The 23,488-nt window shown below is 32.6% G+C and overlaps 1 protein-coding gene and 1 pseudogene across 1 annotated transcript; one reads left to right on the forward strand and one right to left on the reverse strand.

Moving 5' to 3' along the window:
• The first annotated feature begins 422 nt into the window (after positions 1 to 422).
• Positions 423 to 11,317, forward strand: LOC120188296 (annotated as a pseudogene).
• Positions 11,318 to 12,460: 1,143 nt separating this feature from the next.
• On the reverse strand, positions 12,461 to 15,422 carry LOC120188297 (cytochrome c-type biogenesis protein CcmE homolog, mitochondrial-like). The gene is made up of 2 exons (XM_039191755.1): positions 15,342 to 15,422; positions 12,461 to 13,278 (listed from the first exon to the last, which is right to left on the reverse strand). The coding sequence occupies exons 1-2, from the start codon at positions 15,420 to 15,422 to the stop codon at positions 12,610 to 12,612; spliced, it is 750 nt and encodes a 249-aa protein (XP_039047686.1). The 3' UTR covers positions 12,461 to 12,609.
• Between the last annotated feature and the right edge of the window lie 8,066 nt (positions 15,423 to 23,488).

The raw sequence follows: 23,488 nt of genomic DNA on the forward strand, positions 1-23,488 counted from the left end.
ACACCATCATCAAGTCAAAAAAACCAAAGAAGTTCAGTACACATAGGACTCTAAAACCAAAAATAAAGGAGTATTTTGAGTCAAAATAGGACTTTAAATCGAATCAAAAAAGGGGTTTTCTAAGCCTATAAATTTATTGAAAAAGGGGGAGAAGAGGACGGGTTTTTCAGAAGCAACAAAAATACCGAAAAAGTATTCAAACCCATTCGAAAAATAAAAAACGAGAGAGAAAAGATTGTAGAGAGAAGCATATTACCTCTTTTCGAAGCCAAGAAGCCCAAGGTCACCGATTTTTCAAAAATACCTGAGAGGTAAAACCTAGATCTACGGCTCTAAGGGTTTTTTTAGGCTAAACTAAGTGGGATTCGGCTTGGGGAGGGAAAGAGGCATGTTTTGAGGGTGGTTTCCCCTCTCCGGTCGTCATGGACCGCCGTGGGTCAACGCCGGTGAACGGCGGATCCTCCCTCACCGGTGAGAGAGTTAAGAGAACTCTCACTTTTTCTCTCTCCCTATTTTTTCTAAAATGAACCAAATAACGAATGAGGTAAGGAAGCCTTTAGGTTAGGTTTATATATCCTCAAAGAAACAACGTAGTTTCGATGAGAACCAGTGGGCATTTTTTGCGTGTGGAAAAATCCCACTTTAGGTCCCTCTATCATCTGTAATGTTTCATTTTAGCCATAGAAGGAAACTTTGTTTTCTTTTATTTCGAGCATTGATGTTTTAATATTTTCAATTTAGTCCTGTTATTGTACAATATTTTATTTTTTTATCTTCGAATTTGGTCACTGAATTTGTAATTGTTCGATTTAGTCATTGTTCAGTATTTGGTTTAATGATTGTGTGGTCCTGTATGTTTCTGTTTATTTCATTTTATTCCTTATTTTTAATTTGTGGGTTATTTTTATTTATAGTACCTTTGTTATTTAATATTTTCGTTTTTAGCTTTGGTTTATGTATATTTAGGGTTTAAACCTTTAACTTTCTATTTTAACTATTTTAGTCCTTTAAATTTCTGTTTTCGGCATTTTAGTTCTTTAACATTTTTTTGCTATTTTGATCCTTTACATTTTTATTTATTTATCTATTTATTTATTTTATATATTTTTTTAATTTTTTCTCTAATTTTAATATTTTTTTATTTCTTTTAACATTGTTTAATATATATGTTTTTTTGTTTTTTTACACTCTTTTATTTTTTTTAAAGATTGAACATTTTTCTTCATTTATTTATTTCTTCTTCTTAACATTTTTATTGTTATTTTCTCAAAAAAAAATTCTCTCTTTGATTTATTTAATATTTATTTTTCCATCTAACATATTTTTTTACTTTTTTCAGTAGTACTTTCAATCCATCAAAGGTAAGCAATTCGAATCGGGTTTTTAAATTTTAATTTTATTTTTATTTTTCGTAACTAAGACAGCTGATAAATTAAAATGGTACCGAAAGGGCAGTTCAAGGGTGCTAATCCTTCTTTGACTGTAACCGACTCCCGAATCCGACATATTTCTGGTAAAACGCAGATAAGGTATGGTGTCCGATCCACCTAAATGTTTTTAAAATGATCGGTGGCGACTCTAACACTTTTATTTCAATTCAAAGCTCAATTCCAAGCCCACCCGAAAGACGGCTAGGACAAGTTAAAATAATTATTTTATTAAGCTAAAAAATAACACTAACATGCCACATTAGATGAGACTAACGGGAGGTAATGTCACGAACATTACTGAAAACGAACTAAAAGTTTGGTGATTGTATTATAAGTTTTAAAAGTTACATAACCAAAATACAAACGCTCTAAAAGTTGGATGACCTATGTAGTTTACCCTAACATTAGTTGCATTCATTGAAAAAAGTTATAAAAGTTTGGTGAATTTCATCTTTGAGGAAAGTTGTTTCTCATAACTAAAATAATTGTTGAAATAACTTGTTCACCCATTAACTTTTCCCGTAGTTACGATAAACATTGTGAATTATTTAACGAATATCATTTTTTTAAAGGTAAATTACATGTTTAGTATCACTTTTATTTTGTTTTAGTCGTTCAACCATTTTTCTCTAAAATCATACCTTAAGTTTAGTTTGGGTTTCATTTTGGTCAGTTTCCGTTAGAAACTTAATGATGATGATGTGTCATCATAAGATAATGTCACATCATCATTGACTCTATTTAAAAATGTCACATCAATAATTTTGTTGAAATTTTTAACGGTAGACGATCAAAATAAAATCAAAATGTAATGTTATGTTATGTATGATTTTGAAAGAAAAATAATTATCAAAACATAACAAAAATTATAATTGGAAAACTAAACATGTAGTTTACCCTTAAAAAACTATTCAATTTTTTTATAACTACGATAATTCTCGAACCAACTTTTAACTTTTTTTCATTGTGTCCACTTTTTTATCATAAGCCTAAACCGAAGAATCTCAGAAGCCATACTGTAGACACCCATTTCGTCCGAAATTTTATAATAGTTTTTGAAAGATTTTTTTCTATGTTTTTAAAATCGGTTTTATATATATAATATATAATATAATTTTTAAAACATTTTGAAAATATATATAATATATATTTTTAAAACATTTTGAAAATATATATATAATATATAGTTTTTTAAAACATTTTGAAAATATATATAATATATAGTTTTTTAAAACATTTTTGAAAACTTATATAATATATAGTTCTTAAAATATTTTTGAAAAAATATATATTATATAGTTTTTAAAAACATTTTTGAAAATATATATTATATAGTTTTTAAAAACATTTTTGAAAATATATATTATATAGTTTTTGGAATATTTTTATTATATTGTTTATTTATTTTATTTTTATTTTTTATATTATTTTATCAATATTTTTTCTTATTTATTTTTATTTTTCTTTGTTTTTTTAAGTCCAATGGGTCCAACGTTCGAGTCCAGCAGCAGCCCAACCAGATTTGGACCTGACCCAACCCAATCCCTAATTAGGGTTTCAACTCTAGGCAAAGGCGATGTATGAAGGGCTCGGGGGGGCGTGAATACCACGTGCCAGCCAATGCACACAGGAACGACCAGTCGAGATCCCTGGGACTGAACCATCCCGGGATGTTCGGTTAACCAACAACCCACAACAATCACAAACCCCTCATTTTGGGGCTCAAAATGGTCGGCCATGGGGGTTATAAAAGCCCCGGTCGGGAGCAACAAAAGGACCACACAGAGATCATCGAACGAACGGTGAGGCCAAACCAAAAAGAATATACAGAGTCGAAAAAACAAAGCCACAACAATAACCACACAGCCAACGCCACAAACATTGAACCAACATCGGAAACCATCCGCATCAAAATCATCAACAACAACAGAAACAATACAGCACATTTGAACCAAAAAATAACCAAAACAAGCCCAAAGGCGAAAACTTTCGAAAACCGAATGTGAAAATAAACAAAGTTCGAAACTTTGTTTCATGGGAGAACACCGAGAAAACAAGAGTCTTGTCGGAACCGAGAAGCGAGTCGTCGGAAGGAGAAAAGACGTCGGCTTCAAGGTAAAAAATCAAAACTTCAGGCTTAGATATACGCCTATAGGGTTAATTTTTTGGAGTAATAGGATTCGGTTTTGGGATCGGGGTTGAGGAGAATATTCTAGGTGATTTTTTATTTTTCCGACCATCGGCAGGCGACGAATTGGCCACCGGGGCGGTGGTCGGCCATTCCCAATGAGGGGAAATGAGAGAAAAAATAAAATCGAAACTACGTCGTTTTGGCCCTCAACCCTTCCGTGTTTTTTAACAAAAGGGGATAATAATGTGTTTAGTCCCTGCACTTTGTAACTTTATTTTTCAACCATTAATTGGAGTTATGTTTATTTCATTTTGAGCATTTATTTGTTAATATTAATATTTTAGCCACTATTATTTTTTGATTTAGCCACTGTTATTTTAATTTTTGCATTTTGAATCTTTTTTATTTTATTTATTTTTTTCCTTTTTTTGTTGTTGTTAACTTTTTTCTTAACATTTTTTTTCAAAATGTCACCTTTTTTATTTTTTTTATTTTGTTTTTTTATTTTATTATTATTATTATTATTTCTACTAATTCTATTCATCTTTATTTATATATTTTATTAATATTTTTCCCTTTCTTTCTTTTTCATATTTATTTTCATTTTGCAATCTAACAATATTCTTGACTTTTTAGGGAATGTTTTAATCAATCGAAGGTAAGCAATTGGAATCGGGTTTTTAAATTTTAATTTAAATTTCAAATTTCCGCAATTAAGACAACCAACAAATTATTTGGTACCGAAAGGGCAGTACAAGGGTGCTAATCCTTCATTGACTGTAACTGACTTCCGAACCCGACATATTTCTGGTAAAATGCAGATCAGGAAAGATGGTATCCGATCAGCCTAAATATTTTTTTAAATGATCGGTGGTGACTCTAACAATATTTTTCAAGTCGAAGCCCAATTCCGGACCCAACCGAAAGACGGCCGCGACACATATATAGCCTTCTAAATCCCCACATATTACACAATGTATTATACATGGCTACGTTGACAATTTAGGGGTGTGTAAAAATTTCAATCTGATCGATTTGTTAATATGTTGATTGGATCTTATCTCCTTTTTATTTTCAGATAATTTTGGATCAGATATCTAAAGAAAATCTGATAATCATATCGTATACGGATCGACTAAAATTTAATTTCGAATTATCTAGAAATCCAAAAACAAAGGAGTATACCTTAGAAGAGTTTACCCAATAATGCTAACAAGCCCAGTTCATCGCCCCTCCCAGCTTTGCCTTACAAATTGAATTTCTCAGATCACGAAATGCGGATCATAATTTTAATAATCTGAATTTTTAAATATTTAAAATTTTAGATTAAATAGTATTCGATATTCGAAAATACACGCTCTAATTGACATGGGACATGTTGTCTTTTGGTTCATCATTGTGCTGTGGGCATGCAGGGAAGGCGTTTGCTCTTCTTTTTGGGTTGGGTTTTGGTTTTATTTAAACCCATTTAAGTTCAACCACTTCTACTTTCAGACCCAATATGTTAACCAAGAGCTCGGGTCCTTGAATCGTGACCCATTATTAAAGTAAATTTTAATATGCCAAAATTAACCCTTAACATTTTATTAAAATAATCATTCTGGCAATTATTTTTATTTTAGAGTATTTTGTCTCTAATATTTTATTTTAGGATAAAAAGACTTCTAACATCTGATAGAATTGTCACTTTAACATTTTTTCTTTTTTTTCTAGAGTATTTTGGTCATTTACGTTTCATTTTAGAGTAAAAAAAACATATATTTTAAAGTGTTAATCGTGTGCAAACTAATTGTTTCCATCTATAAAGGGAGTGTTTTGTCCTCAAAATATTTTAAAAAAGATGGGCCAAAACAGAGATGAAACCGTGCTTCGTCTCGGGGAGCACTGTCCCTATTTTCTTATTATTAAAAAATATATAGGAAAATTTTAAATTAGAAGTCTTAATTTTAGTTTATTTTGATTTTATCTCTTTATTTTTAATGGTTAATTATACTTTGATGTCCTCATTTTCTATAGTTAATTATATTTTATTCCCTAAAATTGGAATCCTAACTCCCTCCTTAAACTAAAATGATCATTTTAATAAACATTAAATGTTAAATTTCACACTATGCTTTTTATTATATAATATATATCAAAACCTAATTAATAAGATATAAAAATATAATTTTAATCAACCCTAATCAGGACATGAAAGATTCTTAGTTAACTTATAGGGTCTGAAATAATGCAACATATAATAATAGTTTGTGTCAGGTTCGAAATCGCGTAAGCATCGGCCACTGAGTGACTATGATCTCATCCCTTCTCGTTTAAATTCCACGGATAATCAAAATATAATATTACTAATACTATTTTATTAACAATAAAATAAATTTTATTTGCTTAATCATTTTCCACAAACTATCACGGCATCTCAGATTCTGTTTATAATCTTTCCCGTACGGTTCGATTCAAATTTTTAAAATTTATTAACTTTTTATTTTATTTATCTTTATTTTTATTTTTTATTAATTGTAAATTTTATTTTAATAAAAATGACTTTATAATTCAAAAATAATAGTAAAGCAATTTTAATAAAAAACGCGGATGATGTCAATGATTGGAATATTATATTTAAATTGATTTGAGTAATTTTTTAATATAAATATTAAATTCTAATTTTTTATTAAAATTTAAAAATTGGCCCAATGTAATATTTACGGATCTTGTATTTCTATAAACTCGGTAGTGAATTTAGAAATATTTTTTAAAAATAAAAACACATACAATAATAATATAATTTTTTTAATATGAGATGGACACAAATAAAATTTTAAGACAGACACAATTAATAAAATAAATAACAAATTAAAGAAAATTTGAATTTCATGGTAAACATGTGTCTATCTTAGATTAAGAGTGGATCCACCTCGAGATATACTAATAGTTAATATTATTTTAACTTTTATTGACATTAACATTAATATTTGATATAGAAAAATTATCCTTTTATAATATAAGAAAAAGATGCACTAACAAAGGTTAATTCAAATGGTAAGCAATTTGATATCGTTTGAGCAAATTCTCCAGTTCCAGTTATTGTGTATGTAAAAATTTCTTGTCGGAAGACTCATCCGCCAAAATTAAGTGTACGATACGGATCGATCCGCCTTAATAAAAAAAACCCTGAATCCGAAAGGATAAAAAAATAATAAGAAAAAACATGCAAAGATGCCATTTGTTCTCATATTATAATACCGCATAGCAAATGCGTTGACTAACCAAGAAAGTTCGCTACGGTTTAACGGCCAACACATGCGTGGGCCAAACAACAGTTTTCAACTTGGAAAAAGTCAAAGTTGAATCACCATTTATAAAAATAAGAATAAATTCTAATATACATCACTAAACCTTCTTCACAATATTATTTTAGTCACTACATTTTCAATAAAATTAATTTAATCATTAAAATTTCTAATTATTCTTATTTTGATCACTTCGTTGTTAATTATGACAAGAAAACTTATACCAACATGACATCATTTTGAAAATTTCAAATTTACCAAAATCACGTCATTTTGGATTCTTACAAAATACAATTTTTCTTTTTCATCCTTTTTTTCCTTTTTTTTTCCTTCATCTGCCTAGATTTCGACTATTATTCGTCGTGACTTTCCACCAACACCAGGGTTTTCTCTAATTGCTAGTGTCACTGAAATGTCATATTCTTCATGCTCTTCGTCCATAGTTTAGATTTATCTGAAGGATTCCTGAACCAACTCAATCGCCAACTTCAAGCCATTGAACATTGTTAGTAATAATATCATATGGTTATTGTATGAATGTATTATTTTAATTACTGGATTTATTATTATTATAGTTTACATATTTATTATATAATAATATCTTTAAATAATCTTATTAATTATTTTAAATATCCATAATAGATTATTATGATGGTAAGAACAATATATTAAGATTAATATAAAATTTAATAGATATTTATGATATGAATATGTATATGAAATATAAATGAAATTTAAATGTATTTGTTAATACCAAATATTAAATCGACCCTTCTTTAAATTAATACATGGATTAAAGTTATAAATTATTCTCTAAATATTTGTCATTAAATCCTTAGACATGAAATCACTATAATTCTCAATATAAAGAATATTGTGATTAAACATAATTAGACAACTATAAAAGTTACGCTTGAATATAATAAGAATCATGTAATGAAGTATAAGTAGTTAAGACGAAATTTGTTCCTCTTATTACAAGTGGGATATCTCTATGCCCTTCGACGATTGAGACTTAAAAATATATGGTCATGATTGAAAGGATTAATGGAGATCAATGTCATTTATTCAGTCAGTCTAATAAGGTATCGAGAAATTGTAGATAGAACGATATAATTTTGACCTTTTACAAGTCTCATTTTCTATCAAGATATCATGAGACAAAACAATTATATCTTGAGTTGTATTAAGATTAAGTTAGATTAATAGTTTTTTTTTATTTAACTTGGGTAATTAATGATGGTGATGAAAGATGGGCTGTGAGTGGTTAAGGGGTAGTTACTCGAGTTGAGGTAATAGATCTAGATAAAACAGAGGTTGAATTATGATTTAATGGATTAAAATAAGATGATATGAAAATTTTAGAGTCTAATGGTTATTGATAATAGTAATCGACGTGATGATCAATCTCGAAGAGCAGTGGTCGAAATTTGAGTTGATACCTATATGATTAAAAATTAATTAAAAAAGTCAAGTCACACAAAATTGGAGAAATTAACAATCGAGTATTCAAAACATGTGATCCAAAGTCAATTGATTAAATTAAAAAATTAAATTTTAATAACTAAAATAAGAATTGGAAGAAAATTGAATGATAAAATTTTGTAATTTACCCAAAAATAAAACAAAATTCTTCACACAAACCTTCCAAAGAATACACGTATTGTAACAAAGGAAAAAGAATCTTGCTCGCAATGCATCTGATCTCGTTCTTTGTTTAGCCATGGATCAGATAGCCTACACAGCAAACGAGAGCTCCCCAGCAGTGCCACCATGGCTAAACAAAGGGGACAATGCATGGCAGATGATAGCTTCGACACTCGTTGGGATTCAGAGCATGCCCGGACTCGTAATCCTCTACGCAAGCATCGTGAAGAAAAAATGGGCCGTCAACTCCGCGTTCATGGCTCTTTACACCTTCGCCGCCGTCCTCATTTGTTGGGTCCTTTTATGCTACCGCATGGCCTTCGGGGATGAACTCCTCCCTTTCTGGGGCAAGGGTGCGCCGGCTCTCGGACAAAACTACCTTGTCAACCGATCCAAGGTGCCTGAGAGTCGGCACTGGGTCACCAGCGGCAACGACGAGACCACGGAGCCTTTCTATCCCATGGCTTCGCTCGTATATTTCCAATTCACTTTCGCTGCCATCACTCTTATTCTGCTAGCTGGTTCAGTCCTCGGCCGAATGGATATTAGGGCCTGGATGGCTTTCGTGCCTCGTTGGCTTATATTTTCGTATACGGTCGGAGCTTTTAGTCTTTGGGGTGGAGGCTTTCTCTATCACTGGGTTATCATCGATTACTCCGGTGGTTACGTTATTCACCTCTCATCCGGCATCGCCGGTCTCACGGCCGCGTACTGGGTAATATGAATCACTCTATTGTCTATTCGTTTGTATTAATTTATCAAATTTCGAGGCTTTTACGATCGGTACAACATCGAAACAGGTTGGACCGAGGATAAAGAGCGACAGGGAACGATTCCCCCCGAACAATGTTCTGCTAATGCTTGCAGGTGCAGGGTTATTATGGATGGGATGGTCGGGATTCAATGGCGGAGCACCGTATGCAGCGAATATCGACTCTTCGATGGCAGTGCTCAACACAAACGTTTGTGCGGCAGCCAGTCTTCTTGTCTGGACATCTCTCGACGTTATATTCTTCGGGAAACCTTCGGTAATCGGAGCTGTTCAGGGAATGATGACAGGCCTGGTTTGCATCACTCCGGGAGCAGGTTCGATTTTTATATTTTTTTTATAAAATTAAACCATGAATATATTTAGGAAAATACAAAAGCTACTATTAAACGCAGTTATTTCTGTTCATATTTTTTTTATTTAAGTATTTTGATTCCACAAATTTTCATTTTAGGATAAAAAAATCATAAACTTTCACTTTAATCTATTTAGACTCTTAAACTTTTTTTTTTCTCAAAATTATATCTAACGTTTAGTCAGTATCACTGCTGGATCTAGACAAGAAGAGCATCTACCAAAGGTCCACAATTAAAAAATTATAATTTAAAATTAATAATTTTTTACAATTGTAGATTTAATTATATTTTTTTAGGTATAATGTTAAAAATATTCTTAAAGTTTGATTAAACAATTATTTTTTAGTATTTTGGCCCACAATATTTCATTTTAGGTAAAAAGTCTTTTCGTAGGATGAAAATTATTAGTTACAAACAATTAACACTTCAAAGAGGAGCATTTTACCCTCAATAAAATATCGGGGGTCAAAGTGCTCAAAAAAAAGACAAAGTAATTATTCAAATAACGTTAGAGGTTTTTTCTCTAAAACGAAACGTTAGAAGTTAAAATGTTTAGAAAAGAACAATGGTAAAAAAATCATTAAAAAGTTTGCTTTGGCGCAGGATTAGTGCAATCGTGGGCTGCAATAGTAATGGGAATGCTTTCGGGGAGTATTCCATGGGTAACAATGATGATTCTTCACAAAAAAATGCAGTTGGCTACAACAGGTAGGTGACCGAATCAAACCTTTCTTCTCATTTATGTTTCATTTATGGCTTCACCATGTCCTTAGCTTGCGAACCCTTTCCCAATACTTCACTGCTCAAGTTAATGTGATGGGCACTCCAGAAAGCTGCTTCAGTAATATCTGCAGATTAGTGAATCCGTACGAAAGAAACGTTAATGCTTCTTTGATCGTTAAAAAGTTTAGTGTAATGATGAAGTATCATCATAAGACAATACCATACTATCATTAAAAAAATAAAATAAAAAATCACATCAATAATTATATTAATTTTTTTAACAATTGATAATCAAAATGAAATAAAAAATAACATTACGTATGATTTTGAAAAAATAAATAATTGAATAATGAAAACGAACAAAAATGATGATTGGAGTACTAAACATGTAATTCACCCTAAAAGCAATATAAAAGATGAAAACCCACTCTTAATTAAAAATTTCCACTGGGTTTTGTGTTTAGAATTCATTAGTTTTATATTACCATTGATAAACAAAATATGTGAAAAGTTTGAATTTTAATACTGTATTCCACAGGTAGATGATACTCTCGGTGTGTTCCACACGCACGCGGTGGCCGGCTTGTTAGGCGGCCTCCTCACGGGGCTATTGGCTGAGCCAGATCTGTGCAGGCTCATACTACCAAGAGACACAAGGGGTGCATTTTATGGTGGAAATGGAGGGACTCAATTCATGAAGCAAATAGTAGGTGCCTTTTTTGTTGCTGCTTGGAATGTTGCGTCAACGACTTTTATTCTTCTGGTAATAAGGCTGTTTATACCCTTAAAAGGATGCCTGATAATCAACTTGCGATTGGAGACGATGCCGTCCACGGAGAGGAAGCGTATGCTCTTTGGGGCGATGGAGAAAAATATGACCCAACAAAGCACGGTTGGCATACGGCTTCGAACTCGGACGTGACGACACCTCGTTATGTCAATGCTGCAAGTGGAGTAACCATTAGTCTCTAGTTGCATGCATGCAAAAGTTAAGAAATTGAAGTGGTGAAATGTTTGCTGTAAATATAATCACGGTGTGGGATTGCTTTCTCGGATCATATGTCGTTGAGTTCTGACAATTGAGACCATTGCCACTTGTTCAAGTCCAAGTACCTGCCTATGCGACCATGCGTTTCAATTATTGAATATTATAATACATCGGAACCTTTTAAAGAATTAAGATGTCTTTCAAGCAGAAAATAATTCCCCTTAGCTTGAAAAAAATAAATCTAGCACCAAACTAGTACAGATGAAACCTAATATATCATGTTCCAAAAAAAATGAGGTAAATAATAACTAATCAAATCCCAGATGGATGGAGTGGCAGTCAATGTCTCCATTCAGAGCAAATATTAACTAATCATCAACCGTTCCCAATCCCGTGTTACATTTGTTGAAGACAACGTAGGACGAGGGGCAGTCAAGCTTCCCAACAAAGAGATTCTACTTATCTTAATTTTGCATCATTCACAGAAAAATCCATACTCAATCTATATAACCATGATTCATAAACCTCGTATAATCACCACCTCTACACCCAAAAATGGGAAGAATTATCACTAGATTACTAAGAAACAATCACCGAGAAGAAATCAACATTGAACAAAGCAGAAAGCAAGAACATGAAACAATCTGTTTCAAATTATAAATGATAAGCTCCATAGAAAATCGCAAATGCTCAATAATAGAACATACACAATACTAGGTTAAACTAGAATGGCATGTGGCGGATACTAGTTTTTTAGCAGAAATAAAACAGCTTGACAAATTCTTGTTAATATGAACAAACAAAAATCTAATGAGTTTAGTTCATGTTGATCATTACAGGCATGGTGTTCCCATAGCTGATTTCGCATCAATTGCCTAACACTATAATCCAAAGAGCAATAAAATAAACTAACAATAGTAGCGTAAAACCCATTTTGCTTTGCCTGCAATAACATTAGAATGACAAGAGGCTAGAGCAAATCCATTCATCAAACAGTAAATAATGTAAATTCTGAAATGCATTATTCAAAGTTAGTAAAAACCACATTAGTGGCAGTACAACAACAGAATTAAAAGAAGAAGAAAAGTAAAAGGCCTCAAATGTTTCGATTTCATCATCTTCCTCTCTGTGGTATTATAATTCCATTAAAAAATTAATTCTCCATCTATTCAATGATTCAATCTCAGCCGATAAGTTTACAAAAATTCCAATCAAAATGAATAAGCCTCCAAATAAAGCAAAGAATTACCATAAGAAAATTTGTCAGTCATACCAATGTCAAACCATCGATTCCTTGGCTCCTTCTTCAATAATCTTTTTGTTCTTCTCAACGGCAGCTGCAACTTCTTGAGGCATATACTTCTCGTCATGCTTGGCAAGAACCTCGGTGGCCGAAAAGTAACAGTCGCCGCTCCTTGCTTTCGTAGAAACGCTCCTCGAAGAAACGTCCCTTTTAATTTCTTCCGTAAACGGCTTAACAAATCCTTCAACCACAACGGAATGTCTATCTCTAAACAAATCCGGTAGAGAACCTTCGTGCCGAACCAAAATATCGGTTATCAAATCGGTAATGACAAACTCCATTTCTTTACAAGAACCCGGCTGAATCACGCTTCCTTCCAGAACCAGATCGCCGAGTCTGGACTTCGTTTTCGAAGGATTTTTCGTGTATTTTTCGAGGGCGTCGGTTGGGGTAACGTAGAAAACTAATTGATCTTGAAAATTGTTGAGAACTAAAACTACAAATCCCGCAACGCAACCGAAGGTTAAGGCGTAGGTCCAGAGACGGCGGGTCTGGAGCTGGCGGGCTTGGGCCCCGATATTGACCTTTTCAGGTATGGTGGGGACGCGGCGTGTGGAAGTGGAGAGGAAGCGGATGGTGGGGGATGCGAAGAACTGGTTGATGGCAGAGATGGGAGGTTGCGCGATACGGGAGATCGACGGCGGCTATATGAAGGTGGATGGAGCTGGAGGCTTCTGACGGAGGATATTGCGGAAGAGATGGGATCTGAGACGGAGGGCGAGCCCGGTGGCCATTAGATCGACTTACCCTTTTAGTTTTTCGGGAAAGAGATGAAAAATTCTAGCGAGTTTATTTGCAGGGTTTAGGGGTCGGAGAACAGAAAAGGGAAGAATGTCAGCACAGCAGATCTGTTTTGCCAGCTTGCGCGGCACGCATGGGTAAAGTACACAAATATAAGATTATTATAATATTATTATGTTGAGTCTATCGATTATTAAAAAATATAAAATGATCATTCAGTTATTCATATGTTTAAATTCATCAATTTTTAAGATAAATGTTAATATATTGGTTAAGATATGATAAAATCATATTTATTGATGTTGTTGTCACTATAGTTTTTTTTAAACATTGACTTTACGACATAATATTTCAAGCATTGACTTATCGACACAGTGTAAATAGAGATTCAATCCATAAAATATAGTTCAAACGATTCTGAGATTAGATTTTATCATATCCCAGTTTAAAAAGTAATGAATTTGAAACATGTGAATAATCAAGTGATCATTTTATAACATTTGATACTCATATGATTCAATAAAATAATGACATATAATCAAATGATATTTTATAAATTTTAATAATCAAATGGCTCAATAAGATTATGTACATAAATCAGTTGTGTATTTTACTCAACTTTGATCTAGTTTCACTTTTTACTAATTAGACTTTAAAATATTACAATTATAACACTAGACTTTTCAAATTTACCTTTTAATCATATGGCCTTTAAATATTTAACGTTGTGATGATATGGTAATTTACAATACATTAATCATTATTGTGTGAATAGTGATGAATGAATGATAATTTAATTTTTATTAAACCATTGTCTCGATTTAAAATTTCTCAAACTTTATAATTTTTTTTGCCACACCCCACATGTCTCTTCTTAGTTCCATCATCAATTGAGATTTACAAACTCGTAGAGTAAAGAGATCAATATTAAAATACGATAATTAAATCCATGTATACATAAATTAATTATAAAATATGACTTTAAATTGATTTAATTTTAAATAAGAGATTAAAAGACTGATACATATTTTATATTACTATTGTTAGGGATATAAAAAATTGATTAAATTTGATTTGAGTCTTAAATATTTATGATATGAGAAAATGATGATTCGAAATTGATAAGTCATGTTTATTAGAACTTTGAGTGCGTATATATTAAAAAGGATTCTAAAATTTGGATTTATTTTAACTTAAATTATGACCGGTTGGCAACTTGGCATGAGATCTTTCTTCAAATTTGACTGCTTTTCTTTTCTTTTCAATTTTTCAGAAAGAAGATACAAAAATTGATTAGAACTTATATATAAAAAAACGCCAAAAAGAAAAAGTAAAAAAGGGAAATGGAACGGACCCTCGAGCAAAGCTTGACACTGCTTCCTAGGATTAACAATCTCGGACAAATCAAAAGTAATAGTTTAGTTAAAAGCTTGATCTTTAACAAAAGAAATACCTAAGACAAGTTCTTAATGTTACTATTCATATATATATACATATATTGATGGTAAAAATAAGATTGTAATAATTCGTGATAATTTGTTTTTTATAATTTGAACGAAAAATTATAGACAATAATTGATAGATGAATTGAAAAAGATAAATATTTAGAGAATCTTAAAGAGAGTTTTATTGTTAGACTTAGGATAATAATAGTTATATGTAGGTTGACATTGTAAATAGATATAATTATCATATAGTAGATTAGATCAAAGATTTAGTTGTCTAATTTCGTGGAAAAAACGCTATGAGCTTCATGGCAAGAGCTTCATGTAGGTATGGTGAAGTGGAGAGATCTATTCATTTCTTCACCGGTTTCACAGTTTTCGTCAATAATATAAGCAAAAGGATTCACGTCTCTACTCTTAAGGAAGTGTTTCAGGCCTATGGTGATGTAATAGATGTGTTTAATGCGTATAGAAGTAGAAAAAGATAATATGCTCGATCTACATTTGTGTTTGTAGGGTACAGAAGCAGAACTGAAGCAAATACAACGGTTCTTAGAGCGGACGGTAGGGTGATGGACAGGTTTAAGATCAAAGTTTTCCATGACAAATCTCATGAAAGTAAAAGTAAGGGCAGATGTTGGAAGAAGATTTAAAAAGGTATGGAAGCCAGCTTTAAGGGACACTAGGTCATTCAAAGAAGTTCTTGGAAGTTTGCAGGCAGAAGGTGGGAAGCCATACGAGAAGGTAGATGGCCAGCAGGATGGGAACTCTAGAGGTTCTGATGTTGTTGTGCATGTAAATGTTGCAGATGACAGCGAGGTCAGTTCTTCATCAATTCCTGATGTTGTAAGCAGTAATATCCTAATTCCTAATAAGGAGTTATCGTGGAGAGAAAACAGTTTGGTTGGTAAAATTAAAAATAGATATAACGAAAATATTATCCAAACAACCTTTAGAGCTGAAGGCTTGGACGTTAAGGTTAGTATATGGCATGACATGTTGATGATTATTCAATTCAAAAATGAAAATGATCGTTAGGTATGTTGGTTAAAAAGAGATGAAGTATTTCGGTTATGGTTTGATGAGCTTGAATTAATGGAAGGATATGAGAATAGAGTTAAAGTTAAAGTCTGGGTCTCTCTGAAGGACGTTCCTCTTTCTATTTGGAGTGAGAAGTTTTTCAAGGATATCGGAAGCTTATGGGGAAGAGTTTTTTTTATTGATAAAGAAAATACTGATCGAGATAGGTTTGATGTAGCAAGAGTGTTGCTGGAAGTTCAGTTCGAATCATCCATTCCAGAAAAAATTTCCATTATCTTCAAATGATGTATTTATTCCATAAAAATTCAAACTGACGTTCAGGAAGAGGCTAGAACCTTCATCGATGGAACCCTAGTGAGGGGTGGAGCGTGGCGAGCTGATGACGAAGAAGAAACAAATGCTCTAATTTTCGAAGATGAGTATGTTGCAGGTGTTGGTCTCGAGTGAGGTCTTAATGTAGAGGAACAGGTTGATTCAGTAAGTCAGAGGTGTGATAATTATTATGGACTTTTGGAAGGAAGAACGTTGCATGCAGAAGCCATCATGGAATACACGAGTGCTTCTGAAGAGGGGATGCATAAAGTTCCCATTATTTCTAATATTGGGTTAGCCGAGCAGCCTGCTGATGAGAGTTTTGGGCTAATGGCAATCAATAGGGAATCATAATTGATTTGGGTGACCCAAACTACTTCTAATAGTTCAAGGCTTCTATAGGTGCCAAAAGAAGAGGTGTCATCCCTCAAAGTAATGGATGAGGTGGTTTCTGCTGAAACACGTGTAGTCAAAATTGGGAATTCTCTGAGGAAGAATAAAGATCCAGTTAACCCATTTGTTGATAATTTATCAAAATCAATTTCGATGGGGGCGAATCGGGTTAGTCTCAAAGCATCCACGAGATTCATCAATACGAAAAGGAAAAAATAGGGTTTTAATGGACATGATGAAAGGCATAATATAAGAAGTAGTTTGAATCAAAATGGAACCATAGGTGGGGAACACTCTGATGGCATAAAGAGGGTATCTATTGAAGTGGATGAGTCTCTAGTTATTGTAGAAGCCTTGGGGTAGAGTTCTCAGGGTCGAGAATAGATGTGATACAGAGATTGGAATCGATCGAGTTAATGGGTTAGTGTTGAGTATGTTTTTGTTTATTGGTTGTGTCTAAATATGTGCGTGTTTCAATTTTATGGAATCTAGTTTATCTGTTCTATCCTGGAATGTTCGAGGGTTGGGGAAATTTGAAAAGATAAGAGATGTTTATAGGGTTATTGAATCGAATAAGGTTATTTTGGTTATGCTGTAGGAGTCAAAGGCATTGATATTAGTGGTTATATCCAAAGAAGATTAAAAGGGAAGTCTGATAGGTAATTAGCCTTTGCGCCTACTGAAGGGGCTTCGGGTGGGCTCATCTCAATGTGGGATAAAAATGTGTTTGATGTGAGTAGTAAAATAGTACTTAGGAGAATGATAGCTCCTAAAAGGAGGTTAGTTTTAAACAACAGGGTGAAAGAGATTATTAACGTTTATGGCCCGAATGTGCAAGGGGATAGGAGATATTTTTTTGAGCAATTGAATTATGTTATTTCTGATTAGAATATTCCTGTGATAGTGGGGGGAGCTTTTAATATTGTTAGGATGGAGTTCGAAAGATTAGGGGTTCAAGATCAATTGGTTGCGATGAGGATTTTTGAAGAATTTATTTCTACTTGTGAGTTGATTGAGGTGCCAAATCTGTGTAGTCTGTTTACATGGTTTAGGGGAGGTGGTAATGTGGTAGCGAGTAGACTCGACAAATTTTTTATATCAACTGAAATTTTTAGTATGTTTCCCCAATTGGTGTAATGTTCACTTTCTAGGAGATTATCTAATCACAAACCGATTGTACTGAAAGAGAACATATCAAACAAGTTCATTAGACATTTTAAATGGTTTAATTATTAGACGAATTACCCTATTTTGGCCAAAAGAATCAGAGATTTATGTGAAGTTAACAAAGGTAAAGGTCTGAACAAAATTTTGCCGCTGGAAAAAATTGCGACCAATGATAGAGAGAGAGCAGTCAGAGAGAAGAACATTGATTCTACTGAAGAGATTGGTAAAAAGATTGATTCGTTAGAAGATATATAGCTATCGGATACTAGTAATATTCAAATTCAGTCGGAGATTACATTGTTGAAGGCAAGATTGTGGGTTGCTTTAAGGAATGAAGAACGAGAATGGTTACAGAAATCTAGGCTTAGGTTGTTTAAAGAGGGCGATAAAAATACGAAATTTTTCCATCTCTCAGTCGTATCAAGGGGTCAAAAAAATCAGATTACTAAGCTGAAGGTTCATAATTCGGTTTACAAGAATCATGTTAGAATTCAACAAGCGTTTGTTAACTATTTTCGTGCAGGCTATAACGAGGTGAAAACAATTCCTCTAAAGATATTTGATATCTCCCTCAAGAGAATAAATGATGCCACCAGAAGGATAATTGAGAGTCCTTTTAAGGAAGAGGAGGTTTGGTTTATAATTAAGTCATCCGATGAATCAAGAACGCCAGGACCAGACGATTTCAATTTGGACTTCTATAACACCCCCAACTCGTACCCGACCCGGATACGAGTCTGAGGTGTCACATTGAATTTTCAAAACATTTTCTTTACAAAAATGGCTAAAATTTAAGTTCTTAATTCAAGAAAATGACTACTTTAATTAAAAACAATCAGTTGGTTTTATAAACATTTCAGAGCATATTCGACTTAATTCTTTTAGTACATGCACACTAAATATAACAAGGACATGCCAACTAAATATAACAAGGACCCCATGATTAAAAATTCTTTTCTGATCTGAATTTCGTAAAAAAGTGATTGACCTGTCTCGCTCTTCTCAGCTTCTCTTCTCGATTTTCGGAACCTACATATAAAACAATCACACGCCAAGTCTATGACTTAGTGAGGCATAAAAACACATCCAATGAAATTTATATCCACTACTATGCATGAATATTTTATGCCATAATATCATACCACTCATATACTTTTTCATATAACAATTACATACATATACACATACAGATCATCATATAAGCCATTTATACTTATTAACATATACATTAACATATATTCATGTATATCATGTAACAGATGCAATAACCATAACACACATATATCATGTCATATAATTCATATCATACATCATATATATATATATATATATTAGATACATTGTATTCAAAATTGTCTCTTTATTAGCCCATGTACACATGTGAGAACTAAAGATATGCGAGTACATTGAAGTTGTGCACATATGCTATCACCACAGGTCACATAAAGGTCCACTGAGTGGCATGTGAAATATGTCCTGAAGGACCTATCCATACGTTTCGAAGAACATACGTAATTGTCCATATGTCCCGAAAGACATAGGTAATCATGTCCATATGTCCCGAAAGACATAGGTAAAATATCCATATGTCTCGAAAGACATAGGTAACCCTCGACTCTAGGCATGCCAACTATACCTCTAGCTCTCCTGACACTTAACATGGGCATTCTCTTTTATATCATTTCACATATTCACGTGTACATTTCACTTTTCATATGATTTCATAATCATATGTCACTTATCTTATAACACTTCTCTTGTGTTCATAGGACATGTATATCATTACCATATCTTATTCACATGTATCTTATAATATCCTTGATCTTAGTTCACTTTCTTATGTTAATTTCTCTGTTGAAATTATATAACACCTTTAACCTTCTCATAGAATTTTATAGTTCTTCATTCGATAATTCCTATATCATAATTTACTTTAAGTATATACAATTTCCTATAAGGCTTATCCTATAATTTTGTATTATCATTTACGTTCATGTCCTCTAATTTATATACTATTCTCATATAGTCTCATGATTCATTATTTTATGATTTATATTTGTATAACTCATCACTTATACATAACTTCTATTACATTCTTATTTATTACATTATCTTATCATAGGCTTACCTCTTATGATCATATAATTACATGACTTATTCTATAATCTCCTATTATCAGAAAGATCAAATGTTAATTAGCTTCTCTCACTTTTCCTTTAATACAAAAGACCATTATACTAATTTATATGATTCATGAACTGATAACTTATCTTACATGCTCATATAACCCTTTTCATACAATTTCATAATCTAGTATCACATAACTTCACTTATATCATAATATCATGTGTTCACATAAATCATGGATACTTAACATGTATCATATAAACATGTATTCTCATGACTAATATTCGTATACTTAACCTATAAACATATGCATGTGTTCATATCCACAAAGAAATCATATCAATACAACAATTGCATTTATGAACTCATATAATCTAATAGGGGAAATAGACTCATCATAAGTCTTATTTCCATAAAGCATCTTATACATAATAACTAGCACTACTTGTGCCTCACTTGTTATCAATTACTCATATGGAGTACTTTCTCTTCTTGATCAATTCTAATCTTCCAGTCATTCCGGAACTTGCTTACGCTCGATGTATACATAATTATACATTTATATATAATCAGTATTTCTAAAAAAGAAAAGGCTAATTTCATTCCTTGTTTAACGTAGGTATTGATACACTATATAGGGTATTGATACATCCCTCACTGAGGTATCGGTACACTTCCTGTGTATCGATACCCAAATTACATTTGAAATTTTCGTTTCAAGGGGGTATCGATACACTCCTTAAGGTATCAGTACCTTTTGAATATTTTTCTGAATTTTTCTCTTGAGGTATCGGTACCTGTTGAATGGGCACCGATACACCCTTGCCCAGAACTCAATTTTAAGCATGAAAATTCACTCTTATTCACCCAAACCTTTCATACTTTAACCCCATTCATATTCTTAACTCAGATATACACACTTAAATCCATTTTGTACCCATTTAACACATCTTTTCCTTCAAAATTCTATCCTCTACATGAAATTCAAGAATCATACCAAATTATCAACATGTTCTAAATTCGTTTTTAATACTTTGAATTTCTTATTATGACTAATGAAAAAAAAATTCACTTCCAACTTCAATTACTAACTCAAATCCAAGATTTCACTTATAACCATATCATCGTTAATCTTTTCTAACTTAATTATCTTAGAGTTTTAATGTACCTTAAGTTTTACTTAAGATTTCTTACTATCACAAGAATAAAATCCAACTTTAAAACGAAAGAAAATCTTCACTAGAGACCAACTTACCTTATGCAAGAACCCACGGTGGTGGAGAGAAAGAAGAAACTGAAGAAGACTCTGGAGAATTTCTCTCATTTCCCATATGTTATATATCTTATAAAATAAAGATAAAAATCTTTCTTGTCAAATAACCATTTTACCCTTCTTTCTTTCAATTTTTACTAAACTATCCTTCACAAAATATTTCCAATTAAGACCATGAACTTTTAACTTATTTCAAAATTAAACACAAAGTTTCCAAATTTTGCATTTTAGTCACTAGCCCTGATTTGGGATGTTACAAATTCTTTAGAGATTCTGGAAGCATATTAAAGGCGAAGTTATAAAGTTTATGGAGGAGTTTTACTGGGGCAGAGTATAAGACATTTCTTTTAATAAATCTTTCATTACGCTTTTTTCGAAGAAAGCAGAGGCAAGTACTCCTGACGAGTTCATACCTATTTTCTTAGTGGGTAGTATATACAAGATTGTATCTTGTGTATTGGCGAGGAGGATAGGTATGTCTCTCACTGAAGTGATTGGAGAGAACCAGTTCGCTTTTATTACTGGTAAACAGATAGCTGATTGTATTTTGATTGCCAATGAAGTCATTGATGTGTTGACAAAAAGTAAGAAAGAAACAGTGTTGATTAAGGCAGATTTTAGCAAAGCCTACGATACAATTGATTGGCATTTTTTGAATATGATTCTAAAGAAAATGGGTTTATGTAGAAGATGGAGAAAATGTGTAAATTTTTGTATTTAAACTCCTACGATTGTTGTCTTAGTTAATGGGTGTCCGTCTAACAGTTTCCTAATCAAGAGGGGACTAAGACAAGGTTGTCTGTTGTCGCCGCTACTTTTTAATATTGTTGGCGAGGCTCTCAGTGGTATGATAAAGAAGGAGATGAACTTTGGTCTTTGTTGTGGGGTTGAAGTAGGGTTTGGAGGCATTGTTTTATCGCATATCCAATTTGCAGATGACCTGCTCATTTTTTCCGAATCAAAAGCGACGTCGATTTTAAATTTCAATCGGGTACTAAAAATCTTCGAAGTGGGTGATGGTTTGAAGCTTAACATGAAAAAAACTAAGTTATTCGGCATTAATGTGGAAGAAAGAAGAGTTAGGAGTTGGGCAAAATCGATTCATTATGGATGGGCATAGCTTCCGTCGACGTACTTGGGTCTACCGTTAGGGCAGCAGAAGAATTCAAAGTCTCGTTGGTAGCCCATTTTGGACAAAGTTAGAAATCGTCTTCAAAGTTGGAAAGGTAAATTGCTCTTATTTGGAGGAAGGTTAACACTGATTAAATCTATTTTAGTTAATTTACCTGTGTATTACATGTTTATTTTCTCAATTCCCAAGTCCATAACTGATATGATTAATAGATTCATAACGAACTTTGTTTGGAATTCTAAGTCGGATATGAGTATTCACTAAATTAAGTGGGGTAGCATATATAGACCGAAATCACATAGGGGTGGGAATTTTTTATGTTAAAACTAGGAATCGTGCCTTACTTAATAAATGGATTTGGAGGTTTAGTGTGGAAATGATAGTTTATGGAGGAAGATAGTTGTAGCTAAGTATAACTATGATAAGGATTCGATCATTCCAAAAGCTGTAAAAAAATAAAAAATCTTCTAGGGTGTGACGTAATATTGTCAATCTGACTGGGTCTAATGAGTCGGATTTTCTTGCTGAATTGAGGTGTGTAATGGGAAATGGAAATAATATTGATTTTTGGACTGATTATTGGACAGAAAAGGTTTCCCTAAAAAATTCTTTTTCGAGAATATATGGTTTAGCTGTAAAAAATGCGAAAAGATCAAGGAGTTTGGGTGTTGGGTTCACAGAGTATGGGAATGGAGGATTGAGCTGATAATAGCATTTTCCGAATGGGAAAAGCCAATTTGGAGTGAATTCAGGCATGTTTTGAACAGAGCGGTCAGTGTAGAACAAGGTCTTGATAGATTAGTTTGGTCTGGTGCGCAGGATGATAGCTATAATCTGAAATCATTTTGTTTAAAAGTGGCTTGCGATGGTAAGATGGAAGACCCAATTTGGAGATTGGTTTAGTTTAAATTTGCACCTCCTAAGGTATCCGCTTTTGTGTGGAAAGTAGTTCATCATAGATTGACGGTCATGTTAGACCTGGAAAAGAGAGGAGTCAATTGCAATGATCAGTCTTGCTGTCTGTTTTGTAAAAGTGAGCCGGAAGCAATTAATCATGTTCTATGTCATTGTGATTTAGTTTCGAAAGTTTGGCAACGTTGGTGTAGCGTGTGGAAAGTAAAATTGGTGTTCCCTAATAATGTAAAATAATTCTTAGAGGCATGGTTTTCACAAAGAATAAGGAGGAGAGTTCGAGCTCTATGGAAAATTGGTTTTTTTGGTAT

The sequence above is a fragment of the Hibiscus syriacus genome, unplaced genomic scaffold (genome assembly GCF_006381635.1).
Source record: "Hibiscus syriacus cultivar Baekdansim isolate YM2019G1 unplaced genomic scaffold, ASM638163v2 tig00116943_pilon, whole genome shotgun sequence".
NCBI classification, from domain to species: Eukaryota; Viridiplantae; Streptophyta; class Magnoliopsida; order Malvales; family Malvaceae; genus Hibiscus; species Hibiscus syriacus.